General features: G+C 42.2%; 1 protein-coding gene across 1 annotated transcript; it reads right to left on the bottom strand.

The window, feature by feature from the left end:
- Nucleotides 1-790: 790 nt before the first annotated feature.
- LOC306704685 (connector enhancer of kinase suppressor of ras 2-like) lies at nt 791-26,951 on the bottom strand (the record flags this gene model as incomplete). The annotated part of the gene is made up of 22 exons (XM_079171151.1): nt 791-838; nt 923-1,122; nt 3,545-4,040; nt 4,111-4,211; nt 5,207-5,274; nt 5,469-5,540; nt 7,021-7,094; nt 7,192-7,370; nt 7,503-7,551; nt 7,666-7,856; nt 8,738-8,827; nt 9,008-9,210; nt 9,952-10,085; nt 11,551-11,697; nt 14,746-14,814; nt 14,986-15,045; nt 17,491-17,610; nt 17,706-17,747; nt 18,791-18,896; nt 20,014-20,216; nt 22,323-22,486; nt 26,888-26,951. The coding sequence occupies 22 exons, from the start codon at nt 26,949-26,951 to the stop codon at nt 791-793; spliced, it is 2,880 nt and encodes a 959-aa protein (XP_079027277.1).
- Nucleotides 26,952-27,621: the final 670 nt, after the last annotated feature.

Here is a 27,621-nt window from a genome sequence, read left to right as displayed (position 1 = left end):
ACTGTTTTACAAACAATTAGGTAGACGGCATGCATACAAAAATAGACAACTATTCTGATCATACCTTTGTAATTTACAATACTAGTTCATTATTGCCAAGCATTTATTTATGCTCCTGTTTTGAGGAATAGCTTGCTTTCTACATCTTCTCTCATCTCTCTTGGAAAAGTACAATGTACATTCACAATCACTGAGGCACAGCACTTGATTTACAATTTGTATAAGTACCCCAATACATTGTGTAGTCACTGTTGTTGCAGTAATGTAATATTAAATATGTATATATGCTTAACACCCTGTACACTCATAGAACAAACACACCCTTAAAATCATACACACATGCATAACAAAATGTCGTGTACATCCAAAATAGCTTTGCTTTTAATTCCTCCGTCAGACGTTACAGAGCGGCTGTACACAACTCCAGCATAAAGTTCAAAACGAATCAACAGAAGCGAGGGGAGGCGGCCATGCATTTGAGCGATGGATTACAAAGCTCTCCGACACGTCTTTGACACGGACACAAAGTGCTTATTTGCCAGTCATAAACCCTGTTATTTTATCATTGTAAGAGCCCTCATCTTTGAAATTGGAGAGGGACAACAAGTCTTTATGCTCCTGCACGGTGAGCAAGGTTGAAGGAGCCGTAAAAGGAAAGGAGATGCAGAGCCGAGCAGGTAAAGGGAGGTTTTTTTGGTGCCTTTTAGCTCCAGCTAAGGGATGCCAGCAGTGTGAGGCACAGGCAGAGGCGATTGGTTTAAGGTTTAATTAGCACACTGATCCTCACAGTTTATCCTAAAAACCCCAATGACCGGTTTGTGTCTTGAAGAGGGACATTCTGTAATAAAGAGAAGGTATCAATTAGAAATTAGCCAATAAATCACACATGTATGGAGAGACACAAATGCTAAAGAAATGTTACCTTAAGGGAGCTGTTGAGGATCCGGAGGCGATGAAGCTTGTCATTGAGCAACGGGTCATTTACTCGGCGGACAAATGAGCGCTTGTACTCCAGGCGGTTTGCTGATCTGTGGTCAGCTGATGTGGACAGACTGCTCTGCTCCAGAGCCCTGTACAAGTCTCCCAGAGAGTCAGACTGCATCCTGCAGTCCCGTCCATGGCCTGGTAAGAAGGACAAGCAATCATCAACTGAAGTCAAGGATGAGATTTAAATTTTGTTTTGAAGATTAGCCAAATTTAGTAAAACTCATTCATTCACAAATCTCTTGGTCTCTCCCTCTCTTTGGCTTCTACTCTATCAGCTGATTATGGGCGTTCACTCTGAAGTTAACCACCCAGATTCTGCCACGATCTCCCTCAGCCAATCACATCGTTGCTGTCAAATTTTTAAAAGTATGAAGCGATGTGACCCTCCTCCACCCCATTCACCTCGAGTCTCCATCATATCCAGGGCCGATCCTGCTCCTTATCTCATCATCAGATCTTCAGCAACTCCCTTCACCACCACAAACACCATTGTCTAGACTCCAGGTAGGAATATTCCTGATGTAGCCACAGCATCACTACCCTCTTTAATGTACTACGTCACGATGGAGCCTAATCACCAAAGACTGGGCTGCATTTACTGGCAATTTGGATGAATGAGTGTATTTTGTTTTCTGTAATTCAGGTTATCCTTTAGTTTACTATGTGAAAATAAGTGATCTCAACAAACTGAGACATCAAATCAATCAGAATTTAGTGAAAATAGGCTGAATTAAAATAAACAAAACAGTTTTAAACATTATATTAAAGGTCCTTCTAAAATGAACAACTTTTTGCAAGCACTATACGAAAGTAATCGGTGTCCTCTCCTGTTTAATCAGATAATATATATATATATATATATATGGTCTTCTTTACAGGCTCATAGGAAGTACTTTTCAGCTCTTCATTATGAGATTTTTAGGGAGAAGTGCACAGCTTGTACATCATTCTAATAAACTACAAGGGCCCCTCTTGTCTCCTGTTTACATACACTGCCCTCTGCTGGCATGATACTAACACTACACTAGTGCCAGGTAGTCATCACTCTATTTTGTGTTTGGGAAGCAGGGTGATGCGTTCTGAAGCTCTGGGGCTGTAGTTTGAAATGTATCTTGCTTTATTTGCCGCCTGTTCTGTGTTTCTTTCTTGTCTTTACAGGCAGTGGCGGAGAGAGCGAACGGTAGAGCAATAGATAAATGAGGACAAGAAGAAAGGACCCTTCGGCGCGTTGCTTTATCCTGTTCAGAATTCAACATTAACATGGGCTGAAAGGATTCCTCCTCGCTTCACCATTCAAACATTGCCGAGAGGCACAATGACATCTCGAGCGAGCGAGAAAGAGAGAGAGAGAGAGAAAGAGTGAGTGTGTGAGAGAGGAGTGAACTGCCAAGATAAATCACTATCAAATAAGATGCTAAAATTCATCTCACATAGACAACTGCCCTGGAGGTCTTTGAGGGAAGGCAAATGGGCTGGCTTCAAAATCAATCCAATGAAGCAATAATAGCGAGTATTCAACCTCTGACATTTGCTGACTCTGACTGCCTGTTAGCAGCTTCAATAACATAACTGACGACAAATAAGAAACACTTGCTCAACACTGTGCAGAAGAAAAGACTGATCTGCATGTAACAGTGAGCAGGAGAGGCCCCCACATTTCAGGGTGATCTCAGTTGTATTGTTGTTACACCTTGATGTCGTCTAATGGCCTACTGCAATGGTTCCCACCCTTATCTGTGAGACGTAACCCCACAGCCCTGTCAGATTAGCTCTAGTACCCCTTCATTGACACCCAACAGCCTGTTCCAAATGTACTGATTTTAAACAGGCTGTTGTCTTAACACTGTTGCTGATGTAAAAATGTATATTGCTGCTTATTTTCCCATGCAAGACGTAGTGATCCGGAAATTGTCCTGAATTTTCAGTCAAGTTTGTATTCGCTTCGGTACCACTTGGAGTGGCAGAAGCTGGACATTTCAACAGTTTATCTATTACTTGTTTCGACTTCTCTGCTCACTTGCAGCTTACTAGTTTTCACGCAGTCTCAATCGCAGCTCGTGGTGTTAAGTTTCTAGAAAGTGGCTCAGCTTGGTGGGAAGCATGTCCTGTGCAGTTGGTTCATAATAAATGTCAGCCAATGTGTAATCCTATTTGTGTGGTAATTTCCTCTTAAACACAAATGTGTAAATAAAGGTTTTTGACAAATCATAATTTAAAATGTTTCCAATTAGCTGAGCTACTTTACATTCTTTCCAGGTATTCTGTGGCAACTGCAGGAGTTATTTGTCTGTTGGTTATTTTTGGCACTTAATCAATGTATCCTGTTGTCAGAAATTGGTTACAAATTTCCATCACAGTTTCCCAAAATGTCTGTTTTTTGGCGGTGATAAACGACTTAAATGTATAATTGATTATCGAAATGTTTCAATGGATCACCTAACTGTTTCAGTTCTAGTTTGATGTAATATATTATATTCTTCAACCTTGTTATAATCTTAAAGGTCTATGCTTGAGGTTCATGTGAAAAGATGTAAAACAGAGATGCTGTGTGTCTGACCACTGCCTCTGGCCCGGTCCAGCTGGTAGTGATGGGGCTCTCTCTGATCCGAGGCAGCTGCGGTGGCGGCCAAGATAGCATGGAGCCCGCTGTCCCTGGGTAGCGTGAAGCTGCGGGGTTTCCCTCCTGCATCTGAATCGATGCTGGACCTGAGGGGCAGAGGCAGGGCTCTGTACTGTTCTTGCAGCAGGCTGCGCTGTGTGGGCAGGGTGGACTGCCTGCGGTACTCCATCGCCAGTTGGTCTCTGTCCTCAGATAGCAGGGTCTCCTCCACCGGAAACGTCTGGAGGTAGTGCATCCTTGCGCTGTTTTCCATCTGGTCCTGCCATGAGTTTCGGTGGCCGCTCGTCTTCTGGCCGGAGGAGACGCCGTTGTTGCTGCTGCTGCTGCTGCTACCGTCCTGAGGCTTAGAGTGAAAGTCGTCATGAGAGGAGCGCGACTGGAACGTGTCGGAGGAGGAGAGGTGGCCACGTTTCGGTTCCAGGTAGGGACTCACCTAAACAAAAACAGACGGTTAGCAAGGAGAGGTTTGCCACATCTAATAAACTACGGGCTGCCAGACTCACTGAGGACGCTCTGGGGTAGGTGTCATAAGGTGGTGGCGGACTGTCCTGTTTGGGCATCGAAGGCATCTCCATGTCCTCATGATCACTCTCACTCCAGTAATCTGTCATGAACAAAGATTGTGTCATGTTTTTTTTTGTTTTTTTTAGAATCTCTATTGCAGAATCAAAATCAAGCTCTTTAAATGCAGAGCAATGCAAATCAACTTTTGTCAAAACAAAGCGGTTACACTCACACCTGTATCAGAATCTTCACACCCGGACTTCAGTAGCTAGTAGTTTAGAGAGACTGAGGTTCGCCATGGCTCATGAGACTTTAGTACATGTTTGTAGTCGATACAAATAATACATACGTACAATTTATGATAGCTTTATAAACTGTTGCGTAAGTTCATGTCCCATGAATCAGTGTTCTGACAGGTGTAGCTGCAGTGTAGGTGTCCAGGTCTCACTGTAGAGGCTGAATATGGAGACGGATGAATCAAGAGCACTTCCTGTTAAGTCCTCTGGAGGTGTTGAGAGTCTAATTTAGCAACTTGTCTGGAAAGGAAGAAGCCCCCCCCTTTTCATAAAACCAACGACAAACCTGATCTCACCCGCCCACCTTGGCAGAGTTTCTACGTAGGCTCCTCTAAATAGCACAAAGGTTGGTTACATCATTTCCGGTCCATTCGTGACGAACCAAATAACAGCAGAATATGAAAATAACAAGAACGCCTTCAGCCCCTAAAATTAGCATTTATGTTCAGCACAAAACAGAGATGCTTGAATCAGATACCAAGTTGAAATGAAACTGGGGAGAGGTGTTAAAAAACCTCTGGCAATAATGTAAAAATAAAACCTATTTATTGAATTCTCATATTTGCAGCATGTATAAGATGGGGCTGAAGGAGCAGATACATTGTGATGGAAAATAACTGCTGTGAACCTGTGATATGGAATTAAAACCTCGCCAAGAGGAGACCAGGCAAAATTATTATTCATGCGTACGTCATTACTTATTAAATGTGATTCCTCAATCTCAGTGTTTATAATAAGTGTTGAACAGCAACATGGAACAGCCGGAGATTGACAGTGAACAGTCTGTGACTAATCTCACCTTGGTCCTGGCGAATTTTCTCCTGCTCCGAGTAGCCTGCCACTGCCATACTGAGACGACTCAGCCACCTGTGGGGGGGGGAAATAACGGTCGTATGTGTCTCCCTGTTTGACCCAATCACCCTCATACAACTGCTCTGTTCAAGGAGAGTGGGCAGTCCTGTAGGGGGATTCAATTTCCGGGACAACAGGGGTACAAATGTGGTTGCAGATGTGGGATCGGGGGAGTTTACAGCACGACTATCACAGCCTCATTAACTCACCGCGACATGTCGTCTACATTTTCCGCTGCAAAGTAGAAGGTCTTTATCTTCGGATGGCAAGCCTTGAAAGCACTGAAAGGGAACCAAGGGTATTTTTAATCATATGTAAGCAGAAGAACGGGGACGTATAGCGCAAATTAACATAGCAATACAAAAGACCGCCGAGGTAAACAAGCACCCGGTCACACACACACACACACACACACACACACACACAGTAATTCAGACTGACACAAAAACAGCAAGACTTTGCATCATTAGATAAACTGCTCTGCTTATTTTTGTGAGCTGTTGGTAAGTCTGAGGCAGTTTAAATTAGCGTGCATGCAAAACAATCCAGAACTGAGTTTCATGATTAAGATATATATATATATACACAAAGCCATGTTCATGAAACACAATGCCTTTATGATGATTTTTAAAACTCTGAATTTGATTTTAACCCATTAGTGAACAACAAATGCATTAAATGTGCTAACAGTTATTTGCCACAAAGTATATTGTATAAAGAAGCACATTCATTACCTGAACTGTCTATGTGGGATTTTGCAAAGCAAGATCCTTAAACCAGATCAGATTTAGCTACTGATGTTTTTTGAAATTTGTATTTATTATCTCTAATAGTGCTATGGAGCTGTTTTGCTATGAGTGGGTGTCTGTTTAGTTGGTCTTGTGCACACTGCATTCAAAATACCTAAAAAATCAGCCTTGTAAATGTTTTATGTGGAAAGAAATGTCTTCATCACATTTGTTAGAGCTCAAGGACACACGCAATGTGTTTTGGTGAGTAACACTGAACGAAAGCTAAACTTTTTTTTGTTAAGAAGTTGAGGGCACATTTATATCTCTAGTCTTCCTTTCTCATGTAGCAAAGGAATTTAGGTCAAGTTACCTTTCTTTGCTTTAGCTGGAGAACATAAAAACAAATCTGTGTCTCACTCTTTCATCTACGTTATAACTTCTCCACATTACTAAACCTACTCCATCAACATTCAAACTAAACAAATGATCAGCCATCCCTGTAGAAACTAACCTCAGGTCCAAAAAGCATGACATTGTTGTCTTAGAATCAGTTAAATTATCACTGATAAAATGTGATCTACACACTTCTAGTATTATAAGCACTGCTACTGCTTAATCAATTTGAGCTTTTTATTCATGATCTCAGATTTAAATCAATACTCAATACAAAAATTATAATAAAGCCATAAATGTGTGAACACTAAAATGTTACTGGTGCAATGTGCAAGTGCATAGTGTTTGTGAGTCAGACGTCCTCTGAAATGGTCCGTTTTGCATGGTCAATTCGCTAAATTATTCAATATATATGCCAATGTTTTTCCTGCCAAAAACCCAATTTGCACAAGGTTACCTTTGCACCGACAATACATTTGTAGCATTGCATCTTAATATGCAACATGAAGTCTCTGCTGTCAGCTTTGTGAGTGGTATTCAACACATTTGTATCTACCTTTTTTGTACTACCAATTTTGAGGCTAAATAGAAAAAGCAATTCAAAATCTAAGAAGCTTGATCTTTGGTCAGTACTCACTACTTCCGTCTGCATTCAGTGGCGCGATCAATGTTGAACTCCGGGAGGCTGACAAAGCCCTCTGCCTTCTCATCCTGTGAGGAGCAAACGCAGAGTTAATTCACAGCGCCACATCACAAATAAGGGGCAGAATGCTGTGAATTTCTCTTTTGTGAAATTCATCATATTCACCTCCTCGTTCATGTACCAGTACAGGCATGTGTCTTTCAGGATAAACCAGTACTTCTTCCACTTCTGTGAGAAATAGGTTTTAGCGTCTTTCTTTTTCCACAGCCAGCCCTCACAGTCGCCCTGACCCAAGTCTCTGCAGGAAATCCGCCGCTTGCTGATTGAAGACATGGGACTTGCAGCTGCAGGCGCCAGCAGGGGAGCAGAACAGACGAGGGAGGTCAGAAAACACTCCCGGAGAAGCACTTGCTCATGTTTTTGGGTTTGAGTGCATGTGAGCACTCAAGTAAAACTCTTTAAATAAAAGCTCATACCTTTACTCTTCTTCTTTGACCTCGACATCAGCGAGGATCGCTCAAACACCTGCAAAGTAAACAGGAATGATGACACGCTGATCCCACGGTTGCTAAAAGTTCCCGCTTCCACACTAGCTTACAACGACAACAATGTGAATGTTCACAGACATAAGGGACTGACATGGTAGAGTGAGGCAGAGTCAGAACTGGATGTGGACAGGGAGACTTCCATCTGGAGGGCGGGGACGAGCGTGTAATGGGTGGGGCTGGCTCCGCGCTCAGTCTTCCTCCTGTTCTGACTCAGGCTGCGTCCCAGCAGGAAGTCCTCCCCCGGGCTTTTATCTTCACTCGCAAAACGCAGCAAGGAATTCTCTGCAAGGACACAACAGAGGCAAACTCAGTGCTACACACAATGTATGCCATTTTACTTACACTCATTTACATACTAAATGCCTCTACAGTTCCACCGAATGTGTCTAAATTAGAAGACGCTGCATCATTTTGGTAAGCTCGTTAGTCAGTTAACCTAGGCAAGTAATTTTACATTGACTATGAACTTTTCTGTTGTTTTCTTTATGTAATCTGCTCAAAGACCAGTCAGTTTGCCTGTCATCTAGATCTCTCTCTTTGAGATCAGTGAATGCTGACGTTTCAAAAGACAAAGGCTGTTGTCAGGCAGGAAGGCCTCAAAACTTCCAAATACTGTCTGTTGTAGATAAATATAGCATCATCACTTCTTTTGAAAAGCCCAAAGGAGCATCATTCTGAATCGACAACGTCCCTAGAGGAAGCAAACACATCTCTCAAGTCTTTCTTTGGGACTGAAATAAAGCAATCCAGTCTCCTCCCACTCCATTTACCACCGAGCTCGACAGCCACCAACAAAATGTGAAAATCTCAGGATATATTTCCACAGTTGCCAAAGCAACGGTGTACTTTTTATATCCAAACAGGGAAACGGCAAGGCTGAGAGCGAGAAAGAGAGGGATGACGGGAAAAAGGGGAGCAGTGACAGATTGTGAACACATGGAGGAGATCGAGGCACGGACTGATATCCAGCATGTTATCGGTTTTGACGGGCAAGCTGATCCTTCTACTTTTTGGCTCGGAGATCTGAGAGGGTGAGGATATTATGAGATATCCACCCACTCACCTCGGCTCCCTCTGTCCCTCTCTGTCTCCCTCCTTTCTCTGCCCCCCCCCCCCTCCCCCCCTCCCCTTTCTTTTTCTCTCTCCCACTGCCTCCCACTCACCTCTCCTGCTCTCTCTCTTCTGCTTGGCCAGGTCCTCGTTGTCTCCCACCCAGTTGTACTCCATCGGCATTGAGATGGGCCTAAGCCTGCCTGGAGCAAGGAGGCGCGGGGAACGTCAATATTACACAGCAGCCCACACACACACGCACATCAAACAGCTGTAGACGTCTCAAAAACATCTCGAAAGCATACAGACGTCACATTCGCAGGGCTTTGAGCTCTTGGCTCTCACGATTACAGCAGAGTCTTCAGACGAGACCGGGGTCTTACCATAGGTGGGAGTGCTCCCCCTGCGGACTGATGACACCTCTTGGTTCTGGTCGTACTCGTAACAGTAGAGTATCGCATCTTCCTCCACCAGAGGAAATTGCCGCCGACACTCCTGGTCCAGGTAGGAGTTTGGTGACTCAGATCCCTCGGCGATAAGGACGTCCGATTGAGGATCGTCACCCGACAGGTTGCTCTTGTCATCTCTGTGGTAACGGAAAGCAGGAAGTCATTTTAATGTCATTGAAGATCTTGACTAAGCAATAAATAGCAATGCCACCAACAGAATATATGGTGAAAAGCATGTAAACCAATAATGTATAAGTCCATCCCTCAATACTTTCTCACTTCTCCGGCCTGTCTGTGGCTCTCAGCCCCAAGCCCATTCTTTCCTATGTATATTTTTAAAACAAGATCACAGATATACAATAAATGATAGAAGAAAATATGTATATATATATATATATATATAATTTACAGAATAAATTACATTAAAACAAGACTAAATAGGAGTCTACCGCCACGCTACCAGCTGGTGCTTTGAGATAAGTGCTAACATCAGCATGCTCTCAGTGACAGGTACCCCGTGGGGTTTTTCTTAGTTAGTTGTTATGTTTACATTCAGTGTTTCTCGCCTAAGTGGAGGGTGTATCCATGAGACGTGACAACATGTCGAATGCATTTCCCTCCTCAAAAACACTTGCAGAGCCTTTTGTCGTTTACGTCCATGTTTGCCAGCTACGGTATCTGTCTTCGTCCTCAATGCATTTGTGAGTGAAATGCTACACTTCTTTGTGTTTTACCGCCACCAACTGTCAAAGGAGTAACACGAAACCGATGGCAGGGATGTGTATGTGGGTGTGCTCGTTCAGGTGCCTGTGCGTCCTTGCGCCTGACACAATTAAACTGGTGAACTGTGAACTTTTTATGTGTAAGTGTGAGTTCACCTGGGGGTGTAGGGCTCTTCGGGAGGAGGCGGGATGTAGAGGTCCTGCAGAGCACAGCTGCTCCTCCTGGATGGCGTACTTAAAGTGCTGGTGGGCGTGGCGACGCTGCTGCTGGGGCTCTGAGGGAAGATTGGCTGTGTGTGAGTGAACGTGTGTGTGTGTGTGTGTGTGTGTGTGTGTGTGTGTGTGTGTGTGTGTGTGTGTGTGTGAGCATGTGCAAAAGAGTGAGAGAGACAGGCAGACAGGGAGAGACAGGAACAGTTACAGGGATTGACACATAGACAATTTGGAGTTCACAGCAGTCCAGTCAGTTAGTCAGTCAGTCAGGGACCATTTGTTCGGTTCAGGCTGTGCTGCTGAGCATCTCAACCGTGAAATGAGCAGCCTACTGTACGTTTCTGATGCTCCAGTTCTAACTAGTGCACACAAGACGACGGGGTTGGTGTGCAGTGTAGTTGTCCCTCACATTCAGGTCAAGGAAAGCCTGGTCCTAGCCTACGTTCTCTGTTAAACAGTACATGGTAATAGATTGCTCCTTGTTTATTCATGATGCCTTCATAACAAAATATGCAACTAATATCCTTTATATCACCCTCTAGGCATCAACTTAACTTGAATAGTCAGAGAGAAGTAATCCAATCACAAGATGCCTTTCGCAGCGATAAAACATGGAGATCCAAAAAAAATATATTAACAAGCTTATTAAATGAGTGAAATGCTTGTTAAATGACTAACTTGTCACTGCTTAAACTATGCTAATATGTTGCGTAACTCACAGCTGACAAATCAGAGATGTGCTCCATCATAAGACCGTTATGTGTGTCAGTGCTACTGCAGGGCTTCCACAGCACAGCCTTCTTTTCAGTAACTTAACAGACTACCTTGACATTGTTCATTTTAGTCGCAACTCAGGGCAGAAAACATTCTAGGTTCTTTTTTTCCCCCAAAACCTTTCTGTCCTTAAAAATGCCAGCAGGAGAGCAAATTCGATTTAGGTGGAGAAGAAGAAGAAGAAGAAGAATGAGGATGTGATGTGAAGGGGGAGGAGGCTGAGCAGGACTGTGCTTCAGGGCCTCTGGGGGGAAGAAAACATTTTCTCTGGCCTAGGACTCAAAGAAAGGCTGGGCTACATTAATACACATCCCTCTCATTTCCACCCATTCTGGCTCGGGCACAGTGTCCTAAAAATGGGGTTGGTTTGGCCGAAGTAGGACAACAGATGCCACTGAGGTCTGAAATGTCAACGTGTGAATGAATGACGCTGGAACCTGCAACCAATTAGTAGCAATTTGTGATAGATAAGGGGGGAGGACGCAATAAAAGCAATACCTGTGCAATACATTGCAAACCCCATAGCAACAACATCTCTCTGAAAAAGATACGTTTTTACAAAGTTGATGTCTTTTTCAGGAATGTTGTATTAGATTGCACCCTATTGTAAAACCCCATCCTCACTTTGCACTCCTACATTTGGGTTTATGCGTGTCTAGTGTCTAGAGTCTGTGCAGTCGTATTCTTAACAGACACACAGAGATATACACATAAAAATACATATCTACACACAAACATATCTGCAGAGGATGAAATCAGTCATCATACTTGCAGAGCCAAGGGCTTCCATCTCATGTTCTTGAGCAGTGCCGGGGTTGACGTGAGCGTGCTCTGTGGGCGCTTCTTCAGCGTCAGGGTGACACCTGCAGGGTCGCCACGCAGCAAATTCACCAAGTTCTTCAGCTGCCAGCCCACCTAGCAAACAACAACAGCGTGATGAGGGATTTCCCAACACACAGGCATCCCCATGACTCAAAACTGCAGAAATAATGAGCTGATATTTCAACATGAACATGTAGTTAGTGACTAGAACAGGGATTCATTGAACATCCAGTCAGTCCAGTTGCTCTTTATACTTGGGTGATCCTTTCTCGCGTGATTTGGAAACGCCTCACCCACTTCTGTGCTGTTGTGGTCGTTATTTTAATGATACACATGCATTCTGATGGTTGGTAACTGAGGCACAGCCTCTGAGACTCATGTTGATGAAGATGTCAAGTGCAAAGTAGGATGCCAAAGGGCATCTTGTACACCTCCCGCGATATCAATCCGCAGGCGCTGTCATGATGCGGTAAGCCCCGATGTTGTGAACAGCTGCAAGGCTTGTAAATAGTCTTTCACCAAGTTTTAATGACATTTGGCACAAGAAACATCCCGCTCAGAGAAGCACAGTCTGCAGCTGAACCAAATATGCCAGGTCCAGTTTGAGGAGGAGATATCCTCTCTTGCTTGGCTGACCGCACTGACTTTCTGTACATCTTGTGTTTTCCAAGCAGCCGGAGAAACCCGGGCACTTTTCAGGCACTGACCTAGCAATCGCTTTGTTCCTTTCCAAGTAATGTTTCACCTTGACAGCCACTACACAGAAATTCTTCACACAGAAAGTGAATTAAAGAGACAGACAGGCTGTAACAGATACTTGTATACTCCAAAGCCTGCTTTATTCTATGATAAGAAAACTGTTTTACTGTGTCGGGCCAAAAAAAGAAAAAAATTCAATTATCTACTGCTTTGCCTTGATATAGAAATATTGTGCTTTGAGGTGTTTCTCATAAACTGTCATGCCATTGGTTCCTTCTTTTTGTCTCATATCCTTTCGGGGACTCTTGGAACACTCTCCTGTGTTAAAATTTACTGTCCATTTTTATGTGTCCGACGAAGCCTTCACCGTTTATTGACCTGCACCAGAAATTCAATCTATTCTTGCTGCCTCGACTTATTTATGTCTGACATGCTGTCGTCATTTTTTTTACAGCCTTCCAATCTTGTGCTCAATAGCACCAAATAAATTGTCATTTCTTTAGCTTATGCTAGATGTGTTACACTGTCAACGTTTCAAATTCAAAGATTTTTCCTTTCTTTTGGTTGGTGTAACTCCTTCGCAGCCTTGGTAACGTCTGCGTCTCACGGAAAAGGGGACTAAAATCCAGTGAACTTTGTTCTGTGTCTGTCTGCTGAACTTCTCCCTGCTTTAATTATAGATCCCTGAACTGTTTCAAGCATCTCTTCTCTTTATATGGTGGGTTTTCTTAAACCTTGATGTTTGTTGCACTGTCTCTCAGACCTGAATATGTTTTTGCTTGCTCTACCGTCAAAACCTTTCCAGTACTTTTCTCCTCTGGTTTCTTAAGTTCATGTGTAAAGAGATAGTGCAAAAGAATCCTCCCACCACAGACACATCTAGTTCAATGCAGTTTGGTTTCAGCGTGGCTAATGCCTCCTCTAATGGGATGTTCATGAACAATCAACCGCCATGGCTTTGTTGTTAACTATGAACCACACTCAATTAAATGTATTAGCAATGTTTAAGCTGGTTATGGCAGTCAGTAGCAGTACAGTTTCGTTTCAGCAGACACGTCGAACTGAGTTTACATATTGCCATCACCCACTTAAGCTGTCAAACTCACTCAGCTGCTGCTCACTTATGCAACAGCCGCACCGAGACATCGTTCCTTCACCAACACCTGCCCAGCATCCACTTTGTCCCAGTACCATACCACATACTAATAATATACAGTAACCACAACATAATAATCTTCACTGTATACTGTTTCCTTCCCCACCTTACAAACGAGAAAATAACAAATGTGAATAAACATTCGATGGTACAAGACGTGCCAACTGATGTCAATCACGCTGCAAATTTGAACCGCTGCTGCAAATCAATCAAAGAAATAAAAATTGCTTTTTGAAATACACATTGTTGCTGTAATTGTGCATACGTGGCCTCCTGACTTATCATTCATGTTATTAATTACACCTGTGCTCTTCCTGCTATGACAGGTTAAGTTGTCTGCTATGAAAAAGGTATTTCTTCTGGTTCCCCATGAGAAGCATACACTGAGTCCTCCCTGCTCTCGCTTTCTGGCAGCCTTTAAACTGCGCTTCACAGCGAGATGAAAGAGTCTCGACAACAAAATCAACTCTGCATTTGCACTTATTCTCTATTAAAAAAATGGCTGCATTCTGTGGGTTAGTTGACTGACTGAAATGAACCTGACTTGAGCCGTGTAATTATCATACATCTTGCTGTTGCACACACAAGTAGCAATTATTTTAGACAAAGGATGCTATATTTAAATTGTGCACCACTGGAAGTTTTTCCTTTCATTTCCACTGAATTGATACAATGCTATGTACAAAAGGAACAAAAGATTTTTGCAGTTTTATCTCTTACAAAAAAAAACTGTGAAAAGCCAATTATATTGGCTGGTTAGTGCTGTCCCTCTCCAACAACTGCAACACAACTACTTGAAATGTGAGGAGGATCAATCAAGCACAGTCTTGTCCTGAGGAGAGTCTAATCAATAAATACAACACCTGTGTGGATTCATTACGAGTGTTTAGGAGTTTAAACACCACTAACAGAAATCACAGTGAAAATGGTGTTAACAGTTTGTTAAGGGCCCTAAGCAGGAACCTCCTGATTGACTGAAGGGCTCTTGTGAGCTCAACAATTTAAACTGACCATCCAAGTGACCCTGCGACGGGAAAAGAAACATATCCAGTCAGAGTGAAATATCCACATCCTCAAAAACAACCTACAAGAGGCCCTAGAGCCAGCCACTTATACAAGAACAGTTCCCGTAGCGCTGCGGTGGCTCACTGAGGATGCACTGAAACACAGATATGAATGTGTATAAAGGAACCACATGCACATTCACTGCATATACACAACCTGAGGAAGATATGTGCAAAATAAACATATTAATTGAATGGCAAGTGTGAGAAAAATGGTCTTACCACTGTCTGATGATTGACCTGAATGACTTCATCTCCAGCATGGATTTTCTTACAGCGGTCAGCCAGAGACTGATGGATAGACGGAGAGGCAGAGTCAGTGACTGCGGCTCCATTTCACTGTCATGACGGAGCTTACTGTGATGCAAGTGACACACCTGACTCTACATATTACACCACGAGCAAATGGGCAGTGAGGCCAAGATCAACAACAGACGTAAACACAAAGAGGCTTGTACTTACTCCTTCTGTTGTCCCGGTGATTACATGCAGACCATCATATGTTGATTTGATATACATGCCCTGTGGGGAGATAGCAAGAGTTTTACATCACAAAGCAAACTTTAACATGAGGCTCTTTTAACCGAATGCGTCTTGACGCAGCCACACAGCTATTTGCCATACAGACCAGGGTCAGAACATTATTGCAAATCTTAACATTTGTTTTAATCTGCTCATAGTACAAAAGGGGTAGGAGTTTGGATTTATCTCAGAGTGTTTTTCATATTGAGCTCAGATTTGGCGAATCGGACAAATGTTAAAATGACAGCAGCAAGGTCCTTACATACCATGCATACACAGCACGGTCTGAACTGCTGTCATGTACTAGGTCTCACTCAAAAGCTCCTTCAAGCAGATTGAATCCAACATGGGGGATTATTTATCTGCAAATACTGTTCATATGTTGCAGAAAAGCTAAAACTCAAAAGTTTTCACTAAAAGGGGTCTAAAGGTCCTTACAAATACACACACACACACCCCGACACACACATTCGCACACAGATGTGCATGAGTACAAATGTGCACTCACACACAGATACACAGAAGCAGCATGCCAGTCTTCAAGATGAGTATAAGAGGTTTATTTTTAGGCCACTTGGCCCACTGTTGTGTTCAGGTTTTACTGAACGGATGAGAGAACTTCCATGCCCCCTGCTAGCATTTGTGTGGGGGGTGGGGCTCTTATTGTGGCCCCAAGCAGGGCGCTCGTGCCTGAGTGTAGGTCAGAGCGAAGATGGAGTCCAACCAAGTGCTGAAGGTTATACAGTGGCAGGAAAAATAAGTGTCTTCTCTGCTACTTTACACAGTAGGTCTACCTATAGTTTGTCCCCAAGGTAAGTGCATAGACAGCCATTCGTTGCGTATAATCTGCAAGTTAAGCATTTTGTATTTTGTTCATTTTAACACGGACAATGTGATCTTTTTATGTTGCTTTTTTTACAAGCTGACTCATATACCCACAAGCTCAGCTAAACCCAGTTTTGGGACAGCTGCAATGAGCCTCATTCAACAACCACTCGTCTTATCGGATACTCGTACCGCATACTCTGAGTAGCCAGAGGAAAATTGTCAACAGCAGGGTCTTTGTATGAACCCCAGCAACACAGTTTGTACTGCAACTGTTTAATGCTGTGAGCACCACAAATGAAATTCACCTACAATACATTGGGGTTAATATTTCTTATTTATCTAGATATTTTGGATATCTTAAAATATGGGCATTAAAACCAAAACTATTTGTATGGCTCTAGAGGTAATTTTTTGTAATATGGGTCAACCAACCCTTTTATAAATAGCCTGTGTGCTTGGTCCCTTCATGGTCCCAAAATACCTACAGAGGAAAGAGTTTAAAATAACTGCGATATAACTGGAAGGAACAAATCAGGCAAAGTTAGTATTAGTGATTGAGCAACTTGAAATAACATGTTTTGCATTGCGTGAGATGCATGCTGCAAGATAATTCGCACATGCCATATTTGGATCAAACAGACGTCACTGTACTGTCAGAGGTCATGCTGTTGTGATTTCTGTAATTAGTAGGTTTCACCATCATCCAGCATTATTAGTAATTTTGTACTTTACTTTTTTTTGTAGCTTTTTCCTGTGTTCATTTCATCGAACCTGGAAAACAATTTAACATCTTGATATTTTCAGTATACTTAACCACACTGTGTGATGGAAAAGTATATTGAAAGCTAGTTTTTGTGAGGTGCCACATGTGTAGTGGGGTTCTGGGCTTTTTACATATTGTCGTGTTTACGATGAAAGAGAGTCTGTGTGGTGTGATGCCATTGAGTCAGTTCTTTATAGCTAACCTTTTAATTCAAAGGCTGCTAAGTCACATCCATGATACGGATTTGACTTAAGGCCTTAAGAGGCAAAATGCAATGACATTTTCTTAATAGTCTTAATTTGTTTTATAAAGACTAACCAGTATATTTCAAGGAAACAAGGCATGCTACAATTTACAAGCCATGTAAAAGGACACTGAAGTGAAATTATTTAGTATTAACTATTTCTTAATTGTCTATGTGGAAAATACCAGTGTATTCCATACAAAAAGTGCCCACTACAATTAAGCATTGGCGATAATTACATTACAATTACATTTCTTATTCGCAATTTTTTTTACCTTTTACAGTACAATTTCCGGTAAAAATATAAATTACTCAGTAACTACCAGCTATTACATTAACTTCTCAAATCATAACCCAGTACTTATATACAGGACATGTATCACCACTTTACAATTATTTTCAATACAGTTTCTAGCTAAACCTATTTCTTAATCCTAATTACTGACTAATTGCTCAGTTGTTGAATTTTCTATTATATCAATATTGTCGGGGAATTGTTTAGTTGTTATTTTGTAATTACTATGTAATTAAGCAGCCTGTAGACCATTCTCTAATGACATACTGGGTAGGATGACCAATAGGAAACTCCCAAAAAAAGACTCAGCCTTACCAGTCCTTCAGTGGATTTTATGTTAGCCAGCAGCACAACCTCCAAATGTGCAGCCTGGGACACCATGGGATCCGAGGACAGAGAGATAATGTGGTCGCACACTTCGGACAGAGTTTTACACTGGGGAGGACATATTAGGGATGAGTACAACCTTAAAGTGAACTCATTATAGCTTAATGTACATTTGAGCCAGTGTGATCAAGTCAGCAACTCACCACATTTAGGATTTTGTTTTCTGTTTCGTACACAGAGCAGTCCTGGGGAACATTCAGAGAGCACTGTTACCTCAAGAGAATGTGTCAAAATGGAGTTATTATTGGCATTTCTGCTGTAGGTGGATATAAGCAAAACCGAGCAGCTTGGCACCTATAACCCCCAACACTCCCACACAGGCATGCACAAACACAAAACAAATGAATCACCAATGCGGAGGCACGTCTCTCTCTCTCTCTCTCTGCCAGTCTTCCTCTCTCGGCACTCAACTCTCTCCCTATCGCCCTCTTTCACTCCCACCTTCAATTTTTCCCACTAACATTTTTCTATAAACATTATTCTCCTAAGAGACAGTTCTAAAACCTATTAAGCGTCACTTCTCTCATTATTTACTGATCTCTCAGGGTCGTACAGGGCCGGTTGCGTTTGTCATCATGCACAAGGCCAAACATGAATACACTGATATTAATATCTAATCTGTGATAAGTTTCCAACATTTCATCTGATCTGACGTGTCTTTAGTTTTGAAAGTATCTGAACATGCATTTCAACTGTAGCTGTATGAGGCGATGCTTTTAAATGACAGCATATATGACGGGTGAAAAACATGAATATGTATATGAGCACTGACAGTAATTCATAAAACTAGAAAATTGTGCGTAAACAGAATGGGGTTCTAATTCCCCATTCTAACAGTTGCAGAACTTTGTTGTACTTCATGTATATCTGCTGTAGTTTAAACCTTTAATATTGTCTCATGTTTGAATATGTATATGGATGCAATGTTTGGAGAAAAAAAGAAAGAATAGGAGCTGTTAAGGCTCTAGATGTGTATACAAAGAATGAAGTGTATCAAGCATAAAACAAATTATTTACTGAACCTTCAGCTTCTAACAAAACATATGCACATAAACAGTATATACATGTATACATGCACACTTAAAGACTGAAACAAGGAGTAATGTATTTTGGCATCACTATTATACTTTTATGTGGGAAATCAGGTCACTCTTGTCTATTGGAGGTATTTTGATCTAGACATTGAAATGGAATGAAAACTTTAACTTAAATGACACGATTTCTATACCTGTTGCACAATCGTAGTGAGCTCAAGACACAGCTGGATCACGTTGTTTCGTGTCACGGAGTAATCTGCCACTGCAGCAAATGGGGACCTGAAAAAGAAGGAGCACCTGGAATGAACCATTAGATCATTCTTCCTTTGAGACTAAGTCTTTGGTAAATGTGTGGGAACATTTACAAACACACCGACGGGTTCATCAGCACACATACACACGCATCAAGATTTCTTTATTTTTTTGGATGTAAAGTCAGATTTCAGAGAATAATATGAATGTTCTTTGTGTGTACAGTATAGCATTCACGTATAAAAACAATAATAATAAACAACATTAAATGGTTAGTATAGATGCCATTATGAGCCGATCGGTCATTGTGACTGTAACACATACTGTACACAGCCTAAACATTACTGGTTTATTTTAATTTCCACATTTTCTTCTCTGTACTCGAGAAAACATTAAACATGACACCAGAGTCCTATTTAAACCCCGAACCTGTAATGTTGTCAACAACGATGCATTCAAACACGAAAAGGAAACTGTGGATGTTGAATTTTAATTAGAATAGATGCTGTGGATTAGGACTTTTCTAAATGGGAAAAGAAACAGCAGTTTACTTTGTTATTTCTGTTCAACGCTGTCTGCTTTGAACTTCCAAATTCATCAAACAAACACACAGATGCAAAACACACAGACACTGGCACAATCCCAGAGAGAGGCAAAGGGATAAAGCAACATATAAATAGACTTGCTCAGTGCCTTTTTTGCCACCCTGTCAAAGTCTACTTATATAAGGCCTTTACTCATCTTTTCTTGTCAGCTGATTGGTCACGGACATAACATTAAAAACTGTTTTGTGTGTGTTAAAAGCACACTAGAATTCCCAAAACACACGACATGATCAAACGCTTGATGCCAGATAAATAAGACGGTCTCATTCCATTCTGAAGCTCGTATTCATAGATTCTGCAGCAAGTTATTTTGTAAAATGGAGAAAAAAATATAAAATTCTAATACTCCATCATATCTAATCTGAGATTACCTTCAGGGCTTTCAAAGTGGTGCAAAATGTGAGACTATATTAGGCACAACTACTGCTGCTACGTAACCTCCCAACTTCAAGACCTACATGGAAAACGTGCGTGAATGTGTGTACATGAACATTGCATGAACACGTGGGTTTAACATGATTAAATGTATTACAGGGGCACCTTTTTGCAAATCTCACCTGTCCAGCCACGCCAGAAGGCTTTTGGCTGCAGCGATCAGGTCCACCACGGAGGTAAGAAAGTCGTTGGGCAGCTTGTGGGTGGCTCGGCCATCGTAATGGCCGCTGCGCCGCCGGCCAGTGATGAAGTTCAGGAGGTTCTTGGCAGATGCGTTCAGCTTATGAGAAAGAGTCTTTAGATTCTCAGTCTCCAGCCCATAATTCTGGAAGAGAAGGGAAAGTAAGCTCACTCTGTTTGACCAGTTTGTCAGTGTTTGTTTTAACTGTGACGCAACGCAAGAATTTCTCCAACTGAGTGTTTGTCATGACATCGCTCTGTGAATCAAAAGACCCACCTTGTCACGCAACAGAGGATGCTACAAACGCAAAGAGGAATGAAACCACTGACCCGTCCGGCCTGCTCCCCTCCATCTGTCACGTTGCGTGTCGAGGGATAGCAGGACTCTTCATTACCCCCGTACGTCGCCTAATGCACGTGGAGGCCTGTGGGTGTCTGTCACGTCAGTTTCTTGGGAGGGGAGAGCGCGGCAGGAGGGCCGCTAATCATATTCAATAAAGCAGGGCCTGAGAGACTTTAAACTAAATCCCAGTTACATAAGGAGCTTTGGGGCTGAAGCAAGGCCCCCCGTGCAGCGATGCAGGATGAGAGGACTTTAGATTCAGATTGCATCTGTGACCTCAGTCCACTAAATCTCCATCCAGTCTCTCTCTGTGTCTCTAGGGCCAACAAGTACCCATCTTCATCTCTGTTCCACCCGCTCTCCTTCATTCCTACTTCTCATACATTCTCTACCATCTTCTCCTTTTCCGGTTCCTCCGTCTAGCTGTTCAGCTTTAACACCACCATGGATGTGCATTTTGACATGGCAGCAAATATGTCGGTATTGACATCCATGTTGACTCTGATTGTCTTCTCAGTGTGCAAATAAATATAAATAATATATAGGAAAACAAGTCTAAATAGATCAAAATCAGAGCCTCTTAAGAAATGATTAAGCCGAGTACCACAGGTGGATGACACACCTACAATCAATTAACAAAATATTCCTCAAATACAAAAAGAGCTTTACATTTGCTTTAATTAAATTGCACTTGTTAAAAGTGCAACTTCTAATACAAAATATTTTCTTATAGTTCCCCCTTCTCTAATCTGATGCTTTTTACTGTTTCATATCATTGTCAACAAACAATTTGAAGTAACCTTAAGCTCTATAACATCGTTAGATATTTCCCCCTATTTTCTGACATTTTATGCACCAAATGATTAATTGACAAAATAATCTGCAGATTAGTTGGAGCCCTTATTAGATGAAATATGAATTTTGAACTTTTGTGAGCTGACAGAGGCCTAAATCAACTAACAAACATCCCAAACTATAAAGAAAAGGCATAACACAACATACCAAGGAATAATTGAAAAAACCAATGAAAGAAAGGTTTTCCCCTGAACCTGCAAATGTAATTATATAACAGTTCATGTATTTAAACATCAAAGTTTGGAAAGAAATATATTTTCATAGACAAAAGATCTCTAAAATGTTATTTACGGCTCTCCTCTGGGAGAAAAAAAAGATATTCTTGATTCTTGAGATTGAGTGTTTATTACATTATAATAAACATTATTACTACATTATTCTACTACTGGGTTTCACTGGAGGAGGAGACTCTGAACAGGAAGTTACATCGTCATTGGTTTATCTTGTGTCATTGTGATACTGATGACCTGCATCAAAAGTTAACACAGGATTGAGGAGGATGGAGTGAGTTTTACAAGCTGTATGAATATCAGGCTTTCACTTCTTCAAAAAGCACATTAGCCCGATAATCACAGCAGCAGTCTATCAGCAAGAGAGGAGTTTCTTGTGAGACTAAGAGCACAAATCACTCCAGGAGGAGGCTGTAATCCATGTCAGCACTAATGACAGATGGAAGATTTGCCTGTAGAGGATACCAGATTATTGTCTCTGGTAGATTTGCTGTGATGTTTGAAACTTGAGGCCTAAAGCATTTTCCCAATCACAATACCCCCTATTCATCCATTCCTTTTGTTAACCGATAAAACAGACTTCATGAAAGATAATGTTACGCATTAATAACTATCAGTTGAAATGTTAAATATCCAAAAGGACTAAAAAAAAAAAAAAAACTTATTTTCTATCTTGGGGTAAATCCAGTGAATTTTAAAGTGTTTGAAAAGCTGAGAAGGCTCCAAATGCGCAACAGAAACTTCATCCAACAGCAGAGGTCTGAAACTCTTTGAGGTGACAGTGCAGAGTAGTAGGAAGACGGCGTGGGAAGCTTGGACTCACCAGAGCACAAAGTAAGTCCACAGCCTCCAGTATGAGCTCCTGGTGGCCGATTCTGGACACTCCCAAATCCTCCAGCTCCTGGTGGGTGATACGCAGCAGCTGGTCCCCCCCAACTTTTTCTCTCTCGAAGGTCTTGATGTACTGCTGCAGGCAGTCGTCCAGGCCTGAGGGACGACAGGGAAACGTTCTGTACAGCTCGACAACATGAAAAATGTGTTTGCTGCCAGTATCAGACTTTCTGATATCTTATGAAACATTTATTTACCTTACGTGTTCTAATAGGGCTTGATATCGCTTTGCTTGCCAGAATATGTGCCGCAAATCTGTAAGACTTGAGCACAGGTTGTATTTTGCTGTGTCTTAAGTGTGAAACCGTCTGCGTCAAGCCAGAAATCTGACAGATTCCTCCTCCTCAACAGTCCTGAGGTGCCGTTGCAGCTTTAAACTAGAAAAAAAGCTTTCAACTAAAAAGGGGCTCCGTATCTGTGCTCAGCTTGTGTTACATCTTTCACTGCTGCAGCAGGTGTGAAGTGCAGGAGATTAAAACAAATTGATTTTTCAGCTCAATCAACGAATTTCAACTCATCAACAGAGGTTTAGAAGTGTCTCACAGTAGAGGGTAGACATACATCAAAAGAATTAAATCCAAAACAACGGCGTCACAAAACAAACTCAAGATTTACCATAAACTTAAAATGAACCCATCTTCATAAATTGCACACAGTAATCTGCACACAGGTTATTTTGGAAGAATTGCATTGGAGAGCATTTTCTATCGGTGTTAATGACATTGTGTCTACCGTCTCTGTCTTCCTACCACGGAGCTAATGACAAAAACATGATGTTGAAACCATGCACACTGTCTGCTGCTCCAAATAATGTAACAGCTAATACATTTTACTCTGTAAATATTTCTCTATTTTATAAGAGGTTTCTTGACTCTAGAATTGTATCTACAGTTTGTTTATCGTTTATATCTAGCACACACTATCTATCTGAAAAAATGATTTAAGGGCAGCTTTTCTTTTTTTTTATGAACAATTATTTATTTTCTCAATTAACTGATGATTTGCTTGATCCATAAAACATCTGAAAGTAGTGAAAGATGTCCGTCGATAATTTCGTAGAGCTCAAAGTATGTCTCCAAATTGCTTGTTTTATCCATCCGTCCAAAACCTAAAGATATTCATTTCACTATAGAAGACCAGAGAGGCTGGCATTTTCGCTTAAAAAAAATAGTTGCTGAGTCATTTTCTGTTGATTTCCAAAGCGATGAATTGTGTAATAATTTCAGCCGCAACTCATTTATAGACGTACATACTGTGTGTCGGCTGAATGTCACCAGTAAGTGCTCTGAATGCTAACTGGCTGTCCTTTTACCATTGGAAACAGAGAGAGTAGCCTTTGTGAGGCTTTTTCTATACACTCGGTCTGTTTCCATCTTCTCAGTGAGAGAGGCGCGCGCACACACACACACACACACACACACACACACACGCACAACTCTTTGCTCATCTGGTGTTCTCATCGCTGCGGACCAATCATATACATGTGTCTCAGCGCTGTGCCTAAACCTGATCAAGCATTCTGATCGGGTTTAGCTGGCAGCTAAACGGTGGAGAGGAAACATCGGGAGTTTCATGGTTTTGCATACAATTTAAAGGCTTAACTAATCAGCCTCTTTACCAAGTTAATTGAGACTCATTATGTCAATGAAGTATTCCCCACATTGCCATAGAAACCGTGAAGCGGGGTTTTGGCAGGGATTCTCCCTGACCGCAGGACCAAATAAAGAAATACGGAGAGAAGAGAGGACGTGATGCTTACCAAAAGATGGTGGAAGCATGAGACATAGCCGACATAGCTGTCTGCTGAGTTCACTAGCAATAAACTATCATAGTATTTTACATGGTATTGTAAAGCGTCATGTAGCACTATTTTGATGCGTGTAAATAAAAGGTTATTACTATAATTTAAAGAACTCAAGACACAAAAAGACTGAAACTGAAATGCCGTCTTGTGCCACACGTGTCCTCTCATGACAGTAGCATCATGTAATAGATGGACTTCACTTTGCTGATTGCACCAAGTAATCTCCACTCCATCAATGTTCCTGTCCACGTCATGTACGGGGTCAGATTATGAGGCACGCTGAGGAGAAATGAAAAGCGCATCGTGATCTCCATTCTAGATAATCCACTGGTAATGTGAGGCAGGAGAGGATATTATGGGCCGTTAGCGTTGTTAAAATGGATTCCTGTTCATCTGTCTCGTCATTGATCACTGCCAGTGGCTGTCACTCTGTGCAAGACAGACTGAAAGAGAACAAATATAAAAGCTGATGTACTTCACAAAACATGAATCATGATAATGCATCCTGCCAGGAAGAGTAGAGAGATTATACTAAGCCTGCTTTAAATCTGTGCCTCAAAACACACACAAATCATAAAAGCAATACCGAAGATGTTCATAATGTGTTTGCGCAGCTACCACGCACTTGTTTAACAACACCTTTTCAGTCAAAGCTGGAATTCTTTTCTCTATTGTGAAGGAAATCTCTTCTTCAAAGCTTTGTCACAGCTGGGAATAGGGCGTTTTGCTCACACAAAACACTACCGGGAGGGGGGGGGGGGGGGGGGGGGGGGGGGTAGCTGGGGATTGTGGGAAGGTCACAGGGTGCCCCTATTTGGCCTCCAGTGACATCAGGGAGCGGTATGCTAATAATGGAACCTGTGAGTGCTCACGGCAAACGCTGGCAGTCGTCAGGAGCTGAGAATGGATGTGAGACAAAAATGAAACCCCCCCTCTCCGTTTCCTCTCCCTCAGTGTCTCTCAGCGTCGCTCTGTCCCTCACTTTAAATTACCATTACTGGGCTCTGGGCACACAATCGTCTCTGCTCCACTTGTCAGATGTGGGACACTGAAGAGCCCTCTCTCATATCCAATATTTGCTTCTTGCTCTCTATACTTCTCAATTGCGCTACAAGCTTATTTACTGGTCGTCTTAGATCTCGTTTGAACTGTTGTGGCCGTTCAGTCTTTGCCTTTCTCCACAACATAACCGATCCAGGTATTTGTAACACACAACTCATACTAAGAGAGGCCTGATCCATGCAATCACAATATGTCTGAGGCAGCAGAAAAAGGCCGACAGACTTAGAATTATGACCAACAGCGTGTGTGTGTGTGTGTGTGTGTGTGTGTGTGTGTGTGTGTGTGTGTGTGTGTGTGTGTGTGTGTTGAGGCAGTAAAGATGTATGTTTCATCTGGAGCATCTCTGTAGGGCAGTGGCCTGACACGTGAGCAGGTGGCTCTGCAAAACGCATATTACTGAAACAATTAATGCATTGACAGACAAATACACAGACTTGGAGAGCATCCTCTTGCTGATTTCACCATCTCCTCCACCATCGTGTACATATCTCAGAGCAACAGACCGCCAGCGGCAATTACTTTTGATAATGCAAACAGATAAAAAGCAGCAAATCTATTGACTTAGCTGCACCCCGACTCTGTGCTGGTCTGTCTTGAGCAAACAATTTTCCTCTGAGGAACTTTTTTTAATCCAACGCAGCTACCAAATCTTATTAATGGTGAATTGATTTTGACAACTACATATGAGGCTTTCCAACTTAAATCCAGCCCACGCCTCCCTTATTTGAAGTTCAGTTTAGTCAAAACATCACTATCTCTCTCTCTCTCTCTCTCTCTCTCTCTCTCTCTATCTCTCTCTCTCTCTCTCTCTTGGATGGCAGTTGGCCTTAATAGTGCTTCATTAACAAACATGGATCCCATCTGTGAGTCATCTGTATTTGCACCTCGGGTTGTTTCCCAAATTTGAGGATATGTTCAGATTTACCCCATAAAATACTCTTCTGCCTGAATAAATGCATAACGTGAGAGCTAAATGGAGCATCGCCTTTGGTTTCGATGCACTACGAGGTTTTAAAACTATTTCAGCTTTAGTTGTCAGCCGGGACTTCTTCATCATGACAGAGAACATCTGTGGATCAGCATTTGGCACAGATGGCTTTAAGCTCTGACTTTGTAAAGCCATGCAAAGCTCTTATTCGATAAATTGCACACATATAGGCTAAAGCTTGGCCGATAACTTGAAATACAGAGTCTGACCCCAGATCCCGTGAGAAGGGTTATAATTCGTGTGTAATTACTGGGATCTCCGCTATGTTTCCCAGCCTCCCGCGTTAACAATAACCCCCCCTTGCATGACACAATAGAGGTTCTAATCCGTGTTGAGCTATTTGAATGCGTTAGGCTCTGGAGAACATGCTGGTCTGAAAGGACGAATCGTCTCCACATTGTAACAGGCTAGGGGGGGGGGGGATCGATCAAATGATTTGAGGCTGTAATTAAAAGCCTTTAGCAGCCGCATGCCGATGAGGCAGAAACCCGAGGCTCAGCAGGTGTTTTGTTCTCCTTTTGGCATCGCGAGTGAATCTGTGTTGAAATGCGTTGATGCACGCAGCGCAACACTGTTCATTGTAACATCGCAGTTTTGGCGGAATCAGTTTTCTATTTGGCTACCGTCGTGCCTGAAGCCTTACCTTTCATCCAGTCCACCACTTGACTGGAGCTCCACTTGCTCACGGGCTCCATAACCAGTGCCATGGTAGAAGTTTGTCTTGTTCACGCTTGACAAAAGAAAAAGAACACACCCACAACAAATCCAACCCCCCACCCTCAAAAATGTTTCCAAAAATAAAATAAAAACAGTAGAAATGTGCGTCAAATTAAAGGACAGTCTGTACTCTTCGCTGCTGAGTTTATAAACAAAACGAGGTAGGTCCAAAACATCCAAAATATCGCTTAGAGAACGCTGAGTGCAGCCCGGCAGACTTGCACATTCCTGAGCTGTTTGCTCGCTTGAAAGAGCTCTTTTACTTGTGATTCATGTCAGGCTCAGTGGCGGTAATGCCGGTGGGTCGCTGCTGCCCGAACCCCCCCTTCCAAAATATATCCCAGTACCATCCAGAGCAGGGGAGAACAACGCACAGACTGTCACTTCATACTGGGGTCTGGAAAGGTTGGGTTCGCTCTGAGCATCCTCCCTCACAGACATGGAGTCACATCCCTCATCGTGCGAAGTATGTATGACGGGTGATTAGTGCCACACACACACACACACACACACACACACACACACACACACACACACACACACACACACACACACACACACACACACACACAAAAAAAAGGGCAGGAGATGGGAATTAATGGTGAGAATAAGAGGAGTTCATGTAAAGCTTGGCTGAGTGGCAGCACTTGTTTTTTTTGT

Source organism: Pholis gunnellus, assembly GCF_910591455.1.
Source record: "Pholis gunnellus genome assembly, chromosome: 13".
Lineage (NCBI taxonomy): Eukaryota > Metazoa > Chordata > Actinopteri > Perciformes > Pholidae > Pholis > Pholis gunnellus.
Note: the sequence above shows the minus strand (reverse complement) of the source record. Positions and strands in the feature narration are given on the sequence as shown.